The sequence below is a fragment of the Salvelinus fontinalis genome, chromosome 6, assembly GCF_029448725.1.
Source record: "Salvelinus fontinalis isolate EN_2023a chromosome 6, ASM2944872v1, whole genome shotgun sequence".
Taxonomy (NCBI): domain Eukaryota; kingdom Metazoa; phylum Chordata; class Actinopteri; order Salmoniformes; family Salmonidae; genus Salvelinus; species Salvelinus fontinalis.
The window spans coordinates 16,581,079-16,598,651 of record NC_074670.1 but is presented as its reverse complement, the minus strand read 5'-3'; the positions used below and the strand labels follow the sequence as shown (position 1 = coordinate 16,598,651).

At 42.2% G+C, this 17,573-nt stretch overlaps 1 protein-coding gene across 1 annotated transcript; it reads right to left on the bottom strand.

The window, feature by feature from the left end:
• Positions 1–869: 869 nt before the first annotated feature.
• LOC129856670 (recoverin-like) lies at positions 870–11,090 on the bottom strand. The gene is made up of 4 exons (XM_055924409.1): positions 11,017–11,090; positions 10,315–10,852; positions 3,630–3,741; positions 870–1,759 (listed from the first exon to the last, which is right to left on the bottom strand). The coding sequence occupies exons 2-4, from the start codon at positions 10,693–10,695 to the stop codon at positions 1,671–1,673; spliced, it is 582 nt and encodes a 193-aa protein (XP_055780384.1). The 5' UTR covers positions 10,696–10,852; positions 11,017–11,090; the 3' UTR covers positions 870–1,670.
• Positions 11,091–17,573: the final 6,483 nt, after the last annotated feature.

Below are 17,573 nucleotides of genomic sequence, written 5' to 3'. Positions count from 1 at the left end.
CTGTGGTATCTCTACTGTAGATCTCTCTATTTGTCTGTGGTATCTCTACTGTAGATCTCTCTATCTGTCTGTGGTATCTCTACTGTAGATCTCTCTATCTGTCTGTGGTATCTCTAATGTATATATCTCTGTATTTTTCTATCTCTCTGTGGTACCTCCACTGTAGATCTCGCTGTATTTCTCTATCTCTCTATGGGTAGCTATGCTGTAGATCTCTCTGTATTTCTCTATCTGTCTGTGGTATCTCTACTGTAGATCTCTCTGTATATCTCTGTCCGTTGTACCTCTACTGCAGATATCTCTATATTTCTCTATCTGTCTGTGGTACCTCTACTGTAGATATCTCTGTATTTCTCTGTCTGTCTGTGCTACCTCTACTAATAGAGAGATAGAGATGGAAAGATTACAGAGAGTTTGCTTCTGTCTGCTTTCCGATGTTGGACAGCAGATTATGTCAGTAATCCCGAGTTGGACAGAGAGAAGGAGGGAACGACTGAGGAGGGAAGGGAGGAGTAAGGAGGGAGGGGGAGGAGGATGTGGGGAACAAGAAATAGCCTTGGAAATAAATATAGGAACACGGACACAATTGTGCACGCACAGGCATGCATAATACATTATAATACGCACACATCACGTATTTTCATGGTGTCAGAAAATCCATGTGTAAATATGATCAAAAACGTAAGACCCTTGTCCTTTGTTTGTGAATCACATATTTTAATACATGAAGTCACTGTTTGGACAATAGGAACCATATAGAAACCTTACTATTCTTACTGAAAACCGTCACAGACTAATTTGTGGGACATCAAGGACACACACACACACACACATGCACACACACACAAACTGATTTGCAATACACAGAATTTATGAGAAAAGCTTTAATCCACCATATGCAGCGTATAACTCTTTGATTAAAACAATAAGACAGTTGCAGAATCAAATCTAAAAGCCACCATCACAACCATGCAAATTCCTAATGGAGAAAACGGTTTGTTGTTCTACAGATTTTCAATTTCTTTTCCCAAATACCTGTGTCCGAAACTGCTATCATTTATCACATTTGCACACTTCAAGTTAACTTCTACAGAAACACCATTTAGAGCTTCTTAGAATAATGAAATGTATAGAATGAACAATGGTTACCAAATGATCAAGTCCATGAGTATTCAGGACACTGCAAAACACTAGACCACCATTACTTTTTCACGATCATCTCACAGTACCAAAAAGCTATTGTAGCTTCAATCTGACAGGAAAACAGCATTTAGCAGGGATATTGTATCAATATACAAACAAATAAATACACTTGTGCCTCAATTTTTCTGTTGTGTGTATATTGCATCAAACATTAATTACAATAGCGGCCATCTAACCTTCATATTTATCACATCTACCTTCATAAACAGCCTCAATCCAATAGATATACATGCACAGACAGACATACTTTAACAAACTTTTACTTTAACAGACATACTCATACTTTATACTTTAACCAACATAAACCCCTACTTTCTCAGAAGGTACAGTGAAGACAATTAAGACACCGCAATACAAGAGTATTTGCACAGAAGAGAAAGACAGAACACTAGAATACAATGACAAAGATAGAGGATGAGAGGAAGAAATAGTGTGTGAAGGAGAAAGAGGTAAAGAAGAAGGGATGACTAGTCAGTGATGGGTTCGTAGTGGATGAGACGCATGGCGTTTTCGTTCTCGGTCACCCCCTTGATGAACTCTCCCTCTGCCAACCGGTCTGAGAGAGACAGAGAGAAAGACAGCGACAGAGAGAAATTGTAAAATGATTAGTGTTTGACTCCCTAGTGGCGCAGTGGTCTAAGGCACTGCATCTCAGTGCAAGAGTTGTCACTACAGTCCCTGGTTCGAATCCAGGCTGTATCACATCCGGCCGTGATTGGGAGTCCCATAGGGCTGCGCACAATTGGCCCGGCGTCATCCGGGTTTGGCCGGGGTAGGCCGTCATTGTAAATAAGAATTTGTTCTTAACTGACTTGCCTAGTTAAATAAAGGTTAAATACATTTTTTTAAATAAAATAATCTTCCTCAGGGTGACTACTGTGTACCACACTGTACCACATATGTGTACTGTATATATCATCTGTCAGTAGTTCTTCAAGAGTACATACTGTATGTGTACTGTATATACCATCTGTCAGTAGTTCTTCAACAGTACATACTGTATGTGTACTGTATATACCACCTGTCAGTAGTTCTTCAACATTACATACTGTATGTGTACTGTATATACCACCTGTCAGTAGTCCTTCAACAGTACATACTGTATGTGTACTGTATATACCATCTGTCAGTAGTCCTTCAACAGTACATACTGTATGTGTACTGTATATACCACCTGTCAGTAGTTCTTCAACATTACATACTGTATGTGTACTGTATATACCATCTGTCAGTAGTCCTTCAACAGTACATACTGTATGTGTACTGTATATACCACCTGTCAGTAGTTCTTCAACATTACATACTGTATGTGTACTGTATATACCACCTGTCAGTAGTTCTTCAACATTACATACTGTATGTGTACTGTATATACCATCTGTCAGTAGTCCTTCAACAGTACATACTGTATGTGTACTGTATATACCACCTGTCAGTAGTTCTTCAACATTACATACTGTATGTGTGCTGTATATACCATCTGTCAGTAGTTCTTCAACATTACATACTGTATGTGTACTGTATATACCATATGTCAGTAGTTCTTCAACATTACATACTGTATGTGTGCTGTATATACCATCTGTCAGTAGTTCTTCAACAGTACATACTGTATATACCATCTGTCAGTAGTTCTTCAACATTACATACTGAATGTGTGCTGTATATACCATCTGTCAGTAGTTCTTCAACAGTACATACTGTATCTACCACCTGTCAGTAGTTCTTCAACAGTACATACTGTATGTGTACTGTATATACCATATGTCAGTAGTTCTTCAACAGTACATACTGTATCTACCACCTGTCAGTAGTTCTTCAACAGTACATACTGTATGTGTGCTGTATATACCATCTGTCAGTAGTTCTTCAACAGTACATACTGTATATACCATCTGTCAGTAGTTCTTCAACAGTACATACTGTATGTGTACTGTATATACCATATGTCAGTAGTTCTTCAACAGTACATACTGTATGTGTACTGTATATACGATCTGTCAGTAGTTCTTCAACATTACATACTGTGTGTCTGTGTGCATTTGGTTCAATGAGATGAAAAATGTTCTGTGGAAAAAGCCATGTTTTGGTAGGGAGTGAATCCCCAGGTGGCTGGTGTGTGTGTATGCCCTTAAACCAAAGGGCAACTCTCCTGTAAGAAATCACATGATGAACAATGTAATCTATGTAAGCTGAACGGACGTCCTACAGCTGCTGAGCAAAGAACATAATGACATAAAACCTTTCCTCTCATTACCACAACAACACAAGTCACAACAACCTACTGTGTGTGTGTGTGCGTGTGTATGTGTGTGTGTTGTGTGTGCGTGCGTGCGTGCGTTTGTGCGTGCGTTTGTGCGTGCGTGCGTTTGTGCGTGAATGTGTTTGGGTGTGCGTGCATGCATATTTGTGTGTTTGTCTCTTACCGTTGTCTGGTTTCTCAAAGAATCCCCACAGTTTGTTGGCTCTCTTCTCTGGTGTATTCTCGTCGGCCGGTAACTTGGGCAGATCTTCCTTGGGGATTAGTTTAAAGATGGCCTGAGAGTGAGTGAGTGAGTGAGTGAGAGAGTGAGAGAGAGAGAAAGAGAGAGAGAGAGAGAGAGAGAGAGAGAGAGAGAGGTACAGATCAAGTAAGATTCCATAGACTTATTTTACATGATATATATACAGTACTAATCAAATGTTTGGACACATCTACTCATTCCAGGGTTTTTCTTTATTTTTTACTATTTTCTACATTGTAGAATAATAGTGAAGAGATCAAAACTACGAAATAACACTTATGGAATTATGTAGTAACCAAAAAAGTGTTCAACAAATCTTGATATATATTAGATTCTTCAAAGTAGTCACCCTTCGCCTTGATGACAGCTTTGCACACTCTTGGCACATGTCCCAACTTTTGACTGGTACTGTATCTACAAGTTCAGAATACTGTATATGACATATGATCTGCTGACAACCGTTTACATGTAGTTACAGTATCATTTAGTTGGTGCCTCCAGCCTCTCATCAAATCCTTAACATGGGTCTGTGTGCCAACATTGGTTGGTGCCTTGCAATGCCCAATACATGTTTTTTACAGCGCGTCTGAAGGGAACCCATTTGACCACTAGAGGAACCCATTTGACCACTAGAGGAACCCATTTGACCAGTAGAGGAACTCATTTGACCACTAGAGGAACTCATTTGACCACTAGAGGAACCCATTTGACCAGTAGAGGAACTCATTTGACCACTAGAGGAACTCATTTGACCACTAGAGGAACCCATTTGACCACTAGAGGAACCCATTTGACCACTAGAGGAACCAATTTGACCACTAGAGGAACCAATTTGACCACTAGAGGAACCCATTTGACCACTAGAGGAACCCATTTGACCACTAGAGGAACCCATTTGACCACTAGAGGAACCCATTTGACCACTAAAGGAACCCATTTGACCACTAGAGGAACCCATTTGACCACTAGAGGAACTCATTTGACCACTAGAGGAACCCATTTGACCACTAGAGGAACTCATTTGACCACTAGAGGAACACATTTGACCACTAGAGGAACCCATTTGACCACTAGAGGAACACATTTGACCACTAGAGGAACCCATTTGACCACTAGAGGAACCCATTTGACCACTAGAGGAACCCATTTGACCACTAGAGGAACCCATTTGACCACTAGAGGAACCCATTTGACCACTAGAGGAACCCATTTGACCACTAGAGGAACCCATTTGACCACTAGAGGAACCCATTTGACCACTAGAGGAACCCATTTGACCACTAGAGGAACCCATTTGACCACTAGAGGAACCCATTTGACCACTAGAGGAACCCATTTGACCACTAGAGGAACCCATTTGACCACTAGAGGAACCCATTTGACCACTAGAGGAACCCATTTGACCATTAGAGGAACCCATTTCACCACTAGAGGAACTCATTTGACCACTAGAGGAACCCATTTGACCACTAGAGGAACTCATTTGACCACTAGAGGAACCCATTTGACCAGTAGAGGAACTCATTTGACCACTAGAGGAACTCATTTGACCACTAGAGGAACCCATTTGACCACTAGAGGAACCAATTTGACCACTAGAGGAACCAATTTGACCACTAGAGGAACCCATTTGACCACTAGAGGAACCCATTTGACCACTAGAGGAACCCATTTGACCACTAGAGGAACCCATTTGACCACTAAAGGAACCCATTTGACCACTAGAGGAACCCATTTGACCACTAGAGGAACTCATTTGACCACTAGAGGAACCCGTTTGACCACTAGAGGAACTCATTTGACCACTAGAGGAACACATTTGACCACTAGAGGAACCCATTTGACCACTAGAGGAACACATTTGACCACTAGAGGAACCCATTTGACCACTAGAGGAACCCATTTGACCACTAGAGGAACCCATTTGACCACTAGAGGAACCCATTTGACCACTAGAGGAACTCATTTGACCACTAGAGGAACCCATTTGACCACTAGAGGAACCCATTTGACCACTAGAGGAACCCATTTGACCACTAGAGGAACCCATTTGACCACTAGAGGAACCCATTTGACCACTAGAGGAACCCATTTGACCACTCCTGTGTGTCATTGTTTACCAGTTAGCTTGTCTTGTCTCTTCTAATATTCACTTTCACTTACATTATCTATGGAACTACATCAACTGGCCACATTATTTAAAGATTTGACCTACTTTAATTGAATGGATGTTTAGAAAACTTCCTGGGACACATCATATTCAGCTCCCTGAGTCAGATATGTGTTCTGCCCTACCAAGCACAAGAGCAGTAGCTGCTTATAGAGTGAAACTGAGAAAAATGACTTCAAAGTTTAAAAAATTGTCCAGCCAAGTGAATTCTAGGCAGATAATTTGAGTTTTGGTTATGTGTTGTCTTACTGTGAGGTTATTTTTGTATCATATTGACCCTGACCCTGACCTCTGACATGACCTTTGGCCCTAGACAGGGTTCAGCCTTCTTGCTTGGTACACCCACTGGAATAGTTTTCCACGACAATTGATTTTTTACACAAACTTGTGTTCATAGATTTACACTACATGGCCAAAAGGATGTGGATACCCCTTCAAATTAGTGGATTTGACTATTTCAGCGACACGCGTTGCTGACAGGTGTATAAAATCGAGCCAGAGCCATGCAATCTCTATAGACAAACATTGGCAGTAGAATTGCCCAACTGAAGAGCTCAATAACTTTCACCGTGGCACCGTCATAGGATGCCACCTTACCAACAAGTCAGTTCATAACATTTCTGCCCTGTAGAGCTGCCCCGGTCAACTGTAAGTGCTGTTATTGTGAAGTGGAAACATCTAGCAGCAACAAGGGTTCAGCCACAAAGTGGTAGGCCACACAAGCTCACAGAACGGGACCGCCTAGTACTGAAGCACATAGGGCGTAAAAATCGTCTGCCCTTAGTTGCAACACTCACTACCGAGTTCAAAACTGCATCTGGAAGCAACGTTTGTCGGAAGCTTCATGAAATGGGTTTCCATGGCCGTGCAGCCGCACACAAGCCTAAGATCACCATGCGCAATGCCAAGCATCAGCTGGAGTGGTGTAAAGCTTGCCGCCATTGGACTCTGGAGAGGTGGAAATGTGTTCTCTGGAGTGATGAATCACGCTTCACCATCTGGCAGTCTGATGGAAGAATCTGGGTTTAGTGGATGCTAGGAGAACACTACTTGCTCGAATGCATAGTGCCAACTGTAAAGTTTGGTGGAGGAGGACTAATGGTCTGGGGCTGTTTCATGGTTCGGGCTAGTCCCCTTAGTTCCAGTGAAGGGAAATCTTAATTCTACATCATTCAATGACATTCTAGATGATTCTGTTTCAGCACAACAATGCTCCCGTGCACAAAGCGAGGTCCATCCAGAAATGTCAAGATCGGTGTGGAAGAAATTGACTGGCCTGCACAGAGCCCTGACCTCAACCCCATCGAACACCAACATCAGTGCCCGACCTCACAAATGCTCTTGTGGCTGAATGAAAGCAAGTCCCAGCAGCAATGTTCCAACATCTAGTTGAAAGCCTTCCCAGAAGAGTGGAGGCTGTTATTGCAGCAAAGAGGGGTTCAACTCCATGATCTTGGAATGAGATGTTCAACGAGCACCTGTCCACATACTTTTGGCTATGTAGTGTATTTGTATGTGTCATACAGTGTCATATACTGTAGTAGTAACCGCAGCTCAAAGCTCAGTGAAGCCAAGGTAAAAAGCAGTAACTGACTTGAGTGATTGATGTTACTGCTTTCTGTCCTTGGTTTCACAGTAACTTTTTCCAGTTATTGCAACAAAAAAAACACAACACAGTGGAGGCAGGATATTTGTCCAGGTGATAAAGCATGAAGTTACTGCTCTTTTGGTTTGTAGGTCAGGTGATGACACCTGCATAAAGGAATGACCTGCAGTATGTATTACACACATATCATGGGCTATTTGGCCAATCAAGTGCTATTTCAAAATTAGGTGATTGTGCAACGACAATCAAAATCAAATAAATCTACTGTAATAACAGATTCTAGACCTATGATGTAAATGATCCACAATAAAGTCAATAGTCAATCAGGGGCCATCTGAGTGTAACTTTAGAGTCAGGCCTTAAAGCTGTGACCCACATAGAAACAGGAACCACTCATCTCTCACACTTAAAACATCCAGATTAACGTGGATTATCGCCAAGACCCAGGCCATAGGCCAAACACCAAGATGTCCTCCCTCCCTCCCTCCCTCCCTCCCTCCCTCCCTCCCTCCCTCCCTCCCTCCCTCCCTCCCTCCCTCCCTCCCTCCACCCTGTTTGGTTTAGGCTGAGTATTTCCTAAGGTTAATTTAGTGTTTTACCCCCTAGGCCTAATCCTAGATTGGGATTGGGTGAAATGATCCTAGATCTGTGCCTACAGCCAACTTTTACCAGAGGGGGGTTGGCTTGGCAGGCTATTCAGTAAACCTATATAGTACAGCCAGTTCCCCGTTGCCCTGACAACTATAATCTTGACGGAGAATAAACACATTTTGGTGCCAGTACGGTACAGTAGCACTGGGGAGAGGTGGTGCTATACATGCCCACTGGCAATCTGCCAGGGACAGACAGAAAGACAGACAGAGACAGGCTCATCTCAGGGCAAAGGTACTGGACACTATTTACCTCCCCATCCCTCCCACTTTGCCCATGAGCCTGGCCTGCCCGGTCCCTGTCTCTCAGTCTAAACCCACAGCCTGGACAGATTTGATGATTAAGATTATTGTTAATTAAGATACTTCCTGCACAGTTCTCACAGCCACTCCTACATGTCTACTTATCTATCTACAGTAGTGTAGTGGGATGTATACGCAAGTAAATACGTTTTTTTTGCACGACAGTTTGTCCACCGCTTGGGGAAAAATGCATTGAAAGTATAGAGGTGTTACTTTTTCACAGCGACCGGCTATTTAACCACCTATTTTTCCCCCACTACACCCATGTTCACATTTCTGAGCCGAAAGACATGCCCTCGCAATATCACCCTCAACCAGACACCTCTAAAAACTATAGTCTCCATGTGTTGGTTGACTCTGCCCTAAAGGTTGCAGCTGGGATAGAAAAGGGCTGATAGAAATGACTGTTGGTCTTGGCCAGTGTTGCTCAACATTGATCCTGGGCCAGGGCACCCACTAGGTATGCTGGATTTCACTCCAGCTCGGCATCACTTAGGCTGCGTTTACACAGGCAGCCCAATTCTGATCTTTTTTTCACTAATTGGTCTTTCGACCAATCAGATCAGCTCTGAAAAAGATCTGCTGTGAAAAGATCTGACGCGTTTGGTCAAAAGACAAATTAGTGTGAAAAAGATCAGAATCGGGCTGTCTGTGTAAACGCTACCTAAGATACTAATTAATATATCCCCTTAGAACCAATGAGATAAATGACGTTGAGAGTAAACTATTTTAGAATGACTATATTAAGACAAATGGTGGTCTGCCAATTCAACTAAGCCTTGTTAATAGGAGTAATTGGTAAACAAAAAAATCAACTGCACACAGGGGGTTAAGTTGAGAAACCCTGTTCTAGGCAACATGGACTGTGTTCACACAGGCAGCCCAATTATAACCTTTTTTAAACTAATTGGTCTTTTGACCAATCACATCAGATCTTTTCACGTCAGCTCTTTTTCAGAGCTGATCTGATTGGTCAAAATATCAATTAGTGGAAAAAATATCCGAATTGGGCTGCTTGTCTAAACGCAGCCATAATTGGTTATGTGTGTTACTTTGTTAGTTGATTATCTACAGACTACATACTTTAGGTCCTGAATAAGCACAGAAGCATGGGGATCACAGTAAGTACAGTAGCCTACATTCTCTGGATGCTAAATCATTAATCTTGTGGATTATCAGGAAGGATTGGGTGGCTGAAATGGGCAAGAGCTCTACATTAGCTAATTGATGATTAGGACTGGAACCTACCGCAGGAGGTTGGTGGCACCTTAATTGAGGAGGACGGGCTCGTGGTAATGGCTGGAGCGGACTGGGTGGAATGGTATCAAATACATCAAACACCTGGTTTCCATGTGTTTGATGCCATTCCATTAACTCCTTTCCAGCCACCCCTACCTACATGTACAAATGACCTCGACTACCTGTACCCCGGCATATTGACTTGGTACCGGTACCCCCTGTATATAGCCTCGTTATTGTTATTGTATTGTGCTACTTTTTATTATTTTTGACTTTAGTTTATTTGGTAAATATTTTCTTAAATCTTTCTTGAACTGCATTGTTGGTTAAGGGCTTGTAAGTAAGCATTTCACGGTAAGGTCTACCTACACCTGTTGTATTCGGTGCATGTGACAATTAAAGTTTGATTTAATTTCATTATTATGATTATTATTTTCCCATGCCACATACTGTAAATGGTAGAAACATCTGCTCCTTTGTATGCCTATGTCCACAATTTTCCCTTGTCCCATCTTCAAAATGATCATCACCATCAATGATTGTTGTTGTAAGAAGGTTCTCCTACCAAGTGGTTCGGGTTTGGATATCTTCTCTTGCACCTTAATAGTTCAAGGTTAGAATCCTTTTTTGATCTCTCACCTGGCAGATGACTTCCACTTCTGTCTTGGTGATGTATCCGTTCTTGTCCACGTCGAACAGTGAGAAGGCCCACTCCAGCTTCCTCGTCGTCTTCCCACTGGAGGTCATGTGCAGTGCAATGATGTATTCCTTGAAGTCCAGAGTGCCGTCCTCGTTGGTGTCGAATGAACGGAACACATGCTGAGCGTAGGTCTTGGCGTCGCTATCGGGGAAGAAGCGCGCGTAGATCGTCTCGAACTCCTCTGGCGAGATGCGTCCGGTGGGACACTGCTTCTGGAAGTTCTCGTACCACTGGCACAACTCGTTCTCCGTGAACTTGGTGTTGAGCTTCAGGTCCTCCAGGATCTCCTTGGAAATAGCACTGCTCTTGGCGTTCCCCATCGTATTAGCCTGTACTGGGATCTCTCGGTTATTGTCCAAGGCTCTCTGAAGTAGTGCCTTTTTGAGTCACTGATCCGTCTTTTGTTTGGGTAAAGTCCTCTGTTACTGTGGATCTTCCTTTCCTTACGTTGACTCAGCTGTCCAGTTCAAAAGATTCCTGAAATAGTTACAAATAGATATTGTCCAACAAGCACAGCATAATCAGATCTCTACAATGACTGAAGTGTTACCCAGTGTACCACTAGGAACGATACATCAACAAAAGCCTTCACTATCAGGGAGAAAGAACAGAGGGAGGCAGAGCAAAGAGACATGACCTACCTGTGTCAGCAGTAGAGAGAGTATGAAGTGATGTGTTAGGGATGGACTGATGTCATTCTGATGGGTGATGTAGATAAATAGATGGAGTAGCGAATGAGGGGGGTGGAATTAGACTGCTATCTTTGGCGACTGGGTTAATTCAGTTAATTCAGGATTTAAGGTGGCTGAGCTTTTCACTCAAATTAACTTTAGTTTCCATATTATCTTTTGCCAAACCGTCTCTCTTCTTGTCTGGTCTGTGTGTCGCCCAAGGCCCTGTTGTCATTAGACATTTAATTTCTCAATAAGAGCCAAATCCTAACTTTAGATATGTGTACGTAACTCAAAACCAATAAAAATCAATGCAGGATTTACTTGAAAGTACAAGTTAAGTATGAGACTTCAAGTGAGAATTTGTCTTTGCTTGGTTACCACATGACCTAAACAGGAGAGACATTGGATCATAGACCCAATACAGACACTGTATAAGATTGTTAGTTGTAACAATGAGTGTTATATTCATCTGTTGAGCAAAAATTGAAGTTGTCTGAACCAGTTCTAGTCTATTATGTAAAGTAAAAAATAAGTCTCACACCAGTTTCAAGCATCATGGTGGAGGACACAAGTCTGATTGGTCACACTAGTAAATTACTATTCTCTATTTTAACACTATTAAAGTAAGTGGTAGTTGATTAAGGTTTTGAGTCTGTATGTTCTAGTAAAGACACTTAAATGGGTTTAGCTGAGCAGGTCCTCCTAATTCTAAAACAGCCATCTGTACAGGGCTTTTATAGTAGGTTCAGCTGCCCCTGGCCACTTCCTTCCTTGACCTCTCTGTCTCTGCCTCCTTTCCTCCTTCACCCCGTCTCTGTCCCCTTCCCTCCTTCGCCTCTCTGTCTCTGTCCCCTTCCCTCCTTCACCTCTCTGTCTCTGCCTCCTTTCCTCCTTCACCCCGTCTCTGTCCCCTTCCCTCCTTTACCCCGTCTCTGTCCCCTTCCCTCCTTCACCTCTCTGTCTCTGCCTCCTTTCCTCCTTCACCCCGTCTCTGTCCCCTTCCCTCCTTTACCCCGTCTCTGTCCCCTTCCCTCCTTCACCTCTCTGTTTCTGCCTCCTTCTCTCCTTCACCCCTCTGTCTCTGTCTTCTTTCCTCCTTCACCTCTGGCCCTTTCGTTCTCTGCTACTCCATTCTATCCATCTCCTCCCTGCTCCTGTCCCCTTCACTTGTTTTATTCTGTCCCCACATCCTTCCCCTCTGTACCCCTTCTCTCATTCCTCTCCTCCACCTTGTCTCCTTCCCTTCTGTCCCCTCTCTGTCACTTCCACCTTGTCCCCTTCCCTTTTGTGTCCCCTCTCTGTCTCCTCCACCTTGTCTCTTTCTCTCCATCCTGCACATGCTTTTCCAGGAAGCTTGGCTCCTAGATGTTTATCCTCTCTCAGGCTTGTCTCTCATCATGCCTTTGTTTTGCCTCTACAGTAAGTGTAAACATACAGTACCAGTCAAAAGTTTGGACACACCTACTCATTCAAGGGTTTTTCTTTATTTCTACAATTTCCTACATTGTAGAATAATAGTGAAGAAATAAAAAGTATGAAATAACACATATGGAATCATGTAGTAACCAAAAAGGTGTTGAACAAATCAAAATATATTTTATATTTCAAATTCTTCAAAGTACCCATGCTTTGCATTCACTCAACCAGCTTCATCTGAAATGCTTTTCCAACAGTCTTGAAGGAGTTCCCACAGATGCTGAGCATCTAGGACTCATCAGACCAAAGTACAGATTTCCATATGTCTAATGTCCATTAGTATTGGCTTCTTTGGAGCAATTCTACCACGAAGGCCTGATTCACGCAGTCTCCTCTGAACAGTTGATGTTGAGATGTGTCTGTTACTTGAATTCTGTGAAGAATTTATTTGGGCTGCAATTTCTGAGGCTGGTAAATCTAATGAACTTATCCTCTGCAGCAGAGGTAACTCTGGGTCTTTCTTTCCTGTGGCGGTCCTCATGAGAGCCACTTTCATCATAGCGTTTGATGTTTTTTTTGACTGCACGTAAAATTTTCCGGATTGACTGACCTGTCATTTCTCTTTTCTTATTTGAGCTGTTCTTGCCTGTCACGATCGCGTTGACATGAACGAGAGGACCAAGGCGCAACATGATTTGAATACATCTTCTTTATTTCCCAAGACGAAGATGATCACCAAACACTTATACAACACTAACAAAACAACAAACGTGAAACTTCAAACGTAAGTGCACACACAAACTACTTACATCTACATATACATAAACAATGACCCACAAACAGCTAAAGCCTATGGCAGCCTTAAATATGGCTCCCAATTAGAGACAACCGAAATCAGCTGTCTCTAATTGAGAACCCATTCCGGCCACCATAGACTTTCCTAGACAACTACACCCAACATAGACACAGCTAGACACATACACTCAACACAAAACCATAACCTACAACCAACACCCACTCTACCATATAATACCCCAAAATACACACATACCCCATGTCACACCCTGACCTAACTAAAATAATAAATAAAACAAATAATACTAAGGCCAGGGCGTGACATAGCCATAATTTGGACTTGGTCTTTTATCTTCTGTATACCACCCCTACCTTGTCACAACGCATTAAGAAGGAAAGAAATTCCACAAATTAAATTTCAACAAGGCACACCTGTTAATTGAAATGCATTCCAGGTGACTACTTCATGAAAATGCCAAGAGTGTGCAAAGCTGTCATCAAGGCAAAGGGTGGCAACTTTGAATAATCTCAAATATAAAATATATTTTAATTTGTTTAACACTTTTTTTGGTTACTACATTATTCCATATGTGTTATTTCATAGTTTTTGATGTCTTCACTATTATTCTACAATGAAAATAGTAAAATAAAGAAAAACCCTGGAATGAGTAGGTGTGTCCAAACTTTTGACTGCTACTGTAAATCTCTTAACATGTCCTTCCCTTCTCCCTCTTTAAGTGTTTGTTTTGACAGAAGTATCCTTCAAAACGAACCTGCTCCGGGACAGGTTAACTCCATTTCTCATGAATGATGTGTCTGAGCTGCGAGACGAGGACCAATTAAATCAGATTCCCTCCCTCTCGCAAAGATTGCATCATCCTCCCCTTCATTTGAGGAAGATTACTGATTAATAAAATATTTAATCAAAAGTTTTCTGTGCAAAAAAATTGTAATGTGAGAATACTCATCAAATGAAACTTCATGCACAGTAAACCTTTTGTATGACAATACAATTATTTAATCGATAGGAGTGGGGGAAAAAGGTTCTTGTGCATTGATAAGCACACCAAAGATGGCATTAACGATCAAATAAAGACGGCACTTCAACACGCCTATTTCACACCACAGCCTGCTGAACTTAGATTTCAGCAGGCTGTGGCTAAAGTTAGCGGCAGGGGGACAAGACATATTCACCGTCGTAGTACGGATAAAACCTGAGCTGGAATGTGAAGCTAACTGAGGCTGACTAGCTTTAGAAAACCCTAGGTCCAGCTTGCTTCGTAGTATACCACTCAGGAGTGTGACAATTAAGACTATAATTAACCACCTCTGCATCATCCAAGACTGTTGCTTTGTGAGAAGGTATTAAAGTTCACAGTTAGCCATTGTTATGTAAATGCAAGCCAGATTTAAAGTACCCAGGGCCTTGCCTCCAAATTAGAGCAAGTCCGCCCGAGCCATGGCCCAGTGAGACATGGGTGACGGCCTGCGTAAGTGGAAACAGAAAAGTCTGAGCCTTTTGGGAAAACACTGGGGCAAATCCTTGTTGGAAATGAGCCATTATTGTCTCTTTCCCCACTATGTCTGTCTTTGTTTTGTCTGTGATAGGAACATGTATCCCTCTTTACTACCTCCTACCCACCTGGACCCCCATCTCCATCTCTAAGTCTCAATTTTTCTTCTGGTAGTGTAGTTTGTGTCCTTCTCCTACCCCCTTTCCTCCTCACACATTTATTTGTGCCTGTACTATAAGTAATAAGGTAAGGAATTGTCCAAAATGACTTACAATTAACCCACACAGCCACAATGTGACAAATAGGTAACAACACAAGTCCAACTGTAGCATTGCAAACACCATGCTCCTTCTAACCATATTCCATGTAACTTCGCCATTGGAACACCATATAGAGGTTTACATGTCCTACCCTAACCCTTTCAATAGTAAGGGGCAATTGAATGCAAGCTTCTCACCCCCCAAAATCTAGTATACAGTGGGGCAAAAAAGTATTTAGTCAGCCACCAATTGTGCAAGTTCTCCCACTTAAAAAGATGAGAGAGGCCTGTAATTTTCATCATAGGTACACTTCAACCATGACAGACAAAATTAGAAAAGAAATCCAGAAAATCACATTGTAGGATTTTTAATAAATTTATTTGCAAATTATGGTGGAAAATAAGTATTTGGTCAGCTACAAACAAGCAAGATTTCTGGCTCTCACAAACCTGTAACTTCTTCTTTAAGAGGCTCCTCTGTCCTCCACTCGTTACCTGTATTAATGGCACCTGTTGGAACTTGTTATCAGTATAAAAGACACCTGTCCACAACCTCAAACAGTCACACTCCACTATGGCCAAGACCAAAGAGCTGTCAAAGGACACCAGAAACAAAATTGTAGACCTGCACCAGGCTGGGAAGACTGAATCTGCAATAGGTAAGCAGCTGGTTTGAAGAAATCAATTGTGGGAGCAATTATTTGGAAATGGAAGACATACAAGACCACTGATAATCTCCCTCGATCTGGGGCTCCACGCAAGATCTCACCCCGTGGGGTCAAAATGATCACAATAACGGTGAGCAAAAATCCCAGAACCACACGGGGGGACCTAGTGAATGACCTGCAGAGAGCTGGGACCAAAGTAACAAAGCCTACCATCAGTAACACACTACACCGCCAGGGGCTCAAATCCTGCAGTGCCAGACGTGTCCCCCTGCTTAAGCCAGTACATGTCCAGGCCCGTCTGAAGTTTGCTAGAGAGCATTTGGATGATCCAGAAGAAGATTGGGAGAATGTCATATGGTCAGATGAAACCAAAATATAACTTTTTGGTAAAAAACTCAACTCGTCGTGTTTGGAGGACAAAGAATGCTGAGTTGCATCCAAAGAACACCATACCTACTGTGAAGCATGGGGGTGGAAACATCATGCTTTGGGGCTGTTTTTCTGCAAAGGGACCAGGACGACTGATCTGTGTAAAGAACAGAATGAATGGGGCCATGTATCGTGAGATTTTGAGTGAAAACCTCCTTCCATCAGCAAGGGCATTGAAGATGAAACGTGGCTGGGTCTTTCAGCATGACAATGATCCCAAACACACCGCCCGGGCAACGAAGGAGTGGCTTCGTAAGAAGCATTTCAAGGTCCTGGAGTGGCCTAGCCAGTCTCCAGATCTCAACCCCATAGAAAATCTTTGGAGGGAGTTGAAAGCCCGTGTTGCCCAGCAACAGCCCCAAAACATCACTGCTCTAGAGGAGATCTGCATGGAGGAATGGGCCAAAATACCAGCAACAGTGTGTGAAAACCTTGTGAAGACTTACAGAAAACGTTTGACCTCTGTCATTGCCAACAAACAAATATAACAAAGTATTGAGATAAACTTTTGTTATTGACCAAATACCTATTTTCCACCATAATTTGCAAATAAATTCATAAAAAATCCTACAATATGATTTTCTGGATTTTTTTCTTCTCATTTTGTCTGTCATAGTTGAAGTGTACCTATGATGAAAATTACAGGCCTCTCTCATCTTTTTAAGTGGGAGAACTTGCACAATTGGTGGCTGATTAAATACTTTTTTGCCCCACTGTATCTATGGGTAAGAGGGTTGACATGTTATGGGGTGTTATGACGTGTTATGGGGTGTTATGACGTGTTATGGCGTGTTATGTTGTGTTATGGCGTGTTATGGCGTGTTATGACGTGTTATGCCGTGTTATGTCGGGTTATGACGTGTTATGCCGTGTTTAATGCCGTGTTTAATCAGCACAATTGGTGGCTGATTAAATACTTTTTTGCCCCACTGTATCTATGGGTAAGAGGGTTGACATGTTATGACATGTTATGGGGTGTTATGACGTGTTATGGCGTGTTATGACGTGTTATGGCGTGTTATGGCGTGTTATGCCGTGTTATGTCGGGTTATGACGTGTTATGCCGTGTTATGGCGTGTTATGGCGTGTTATGTTGTGTTATGCCGTGTTATGACGTGTTATGCCGTGTTATGCCGTGTTATGCCGTGTTATGTCGGGTTATGACGTGTTATGCCGTGTTATGCCGTGTTATGCCGTGTTATGCCGTGTTATACCGTGTTATGACGTGTTATGCCGTGTTATGACGTGTTATGCTCGACTCGCTCAGTTTCCCTCCACAACACCAGAAAATGGCCAAACAGTAGAACCAGCTCACCTGCTTTTACACTATGATTTGACTATTAGATGTTAAATGTTTCTTTTAATAAAAAAGGAATAGTTTCACCATATTTAAACAAGAGTTACTCATTAATTATATTAAATAAATAATAATCTTCAGAAATT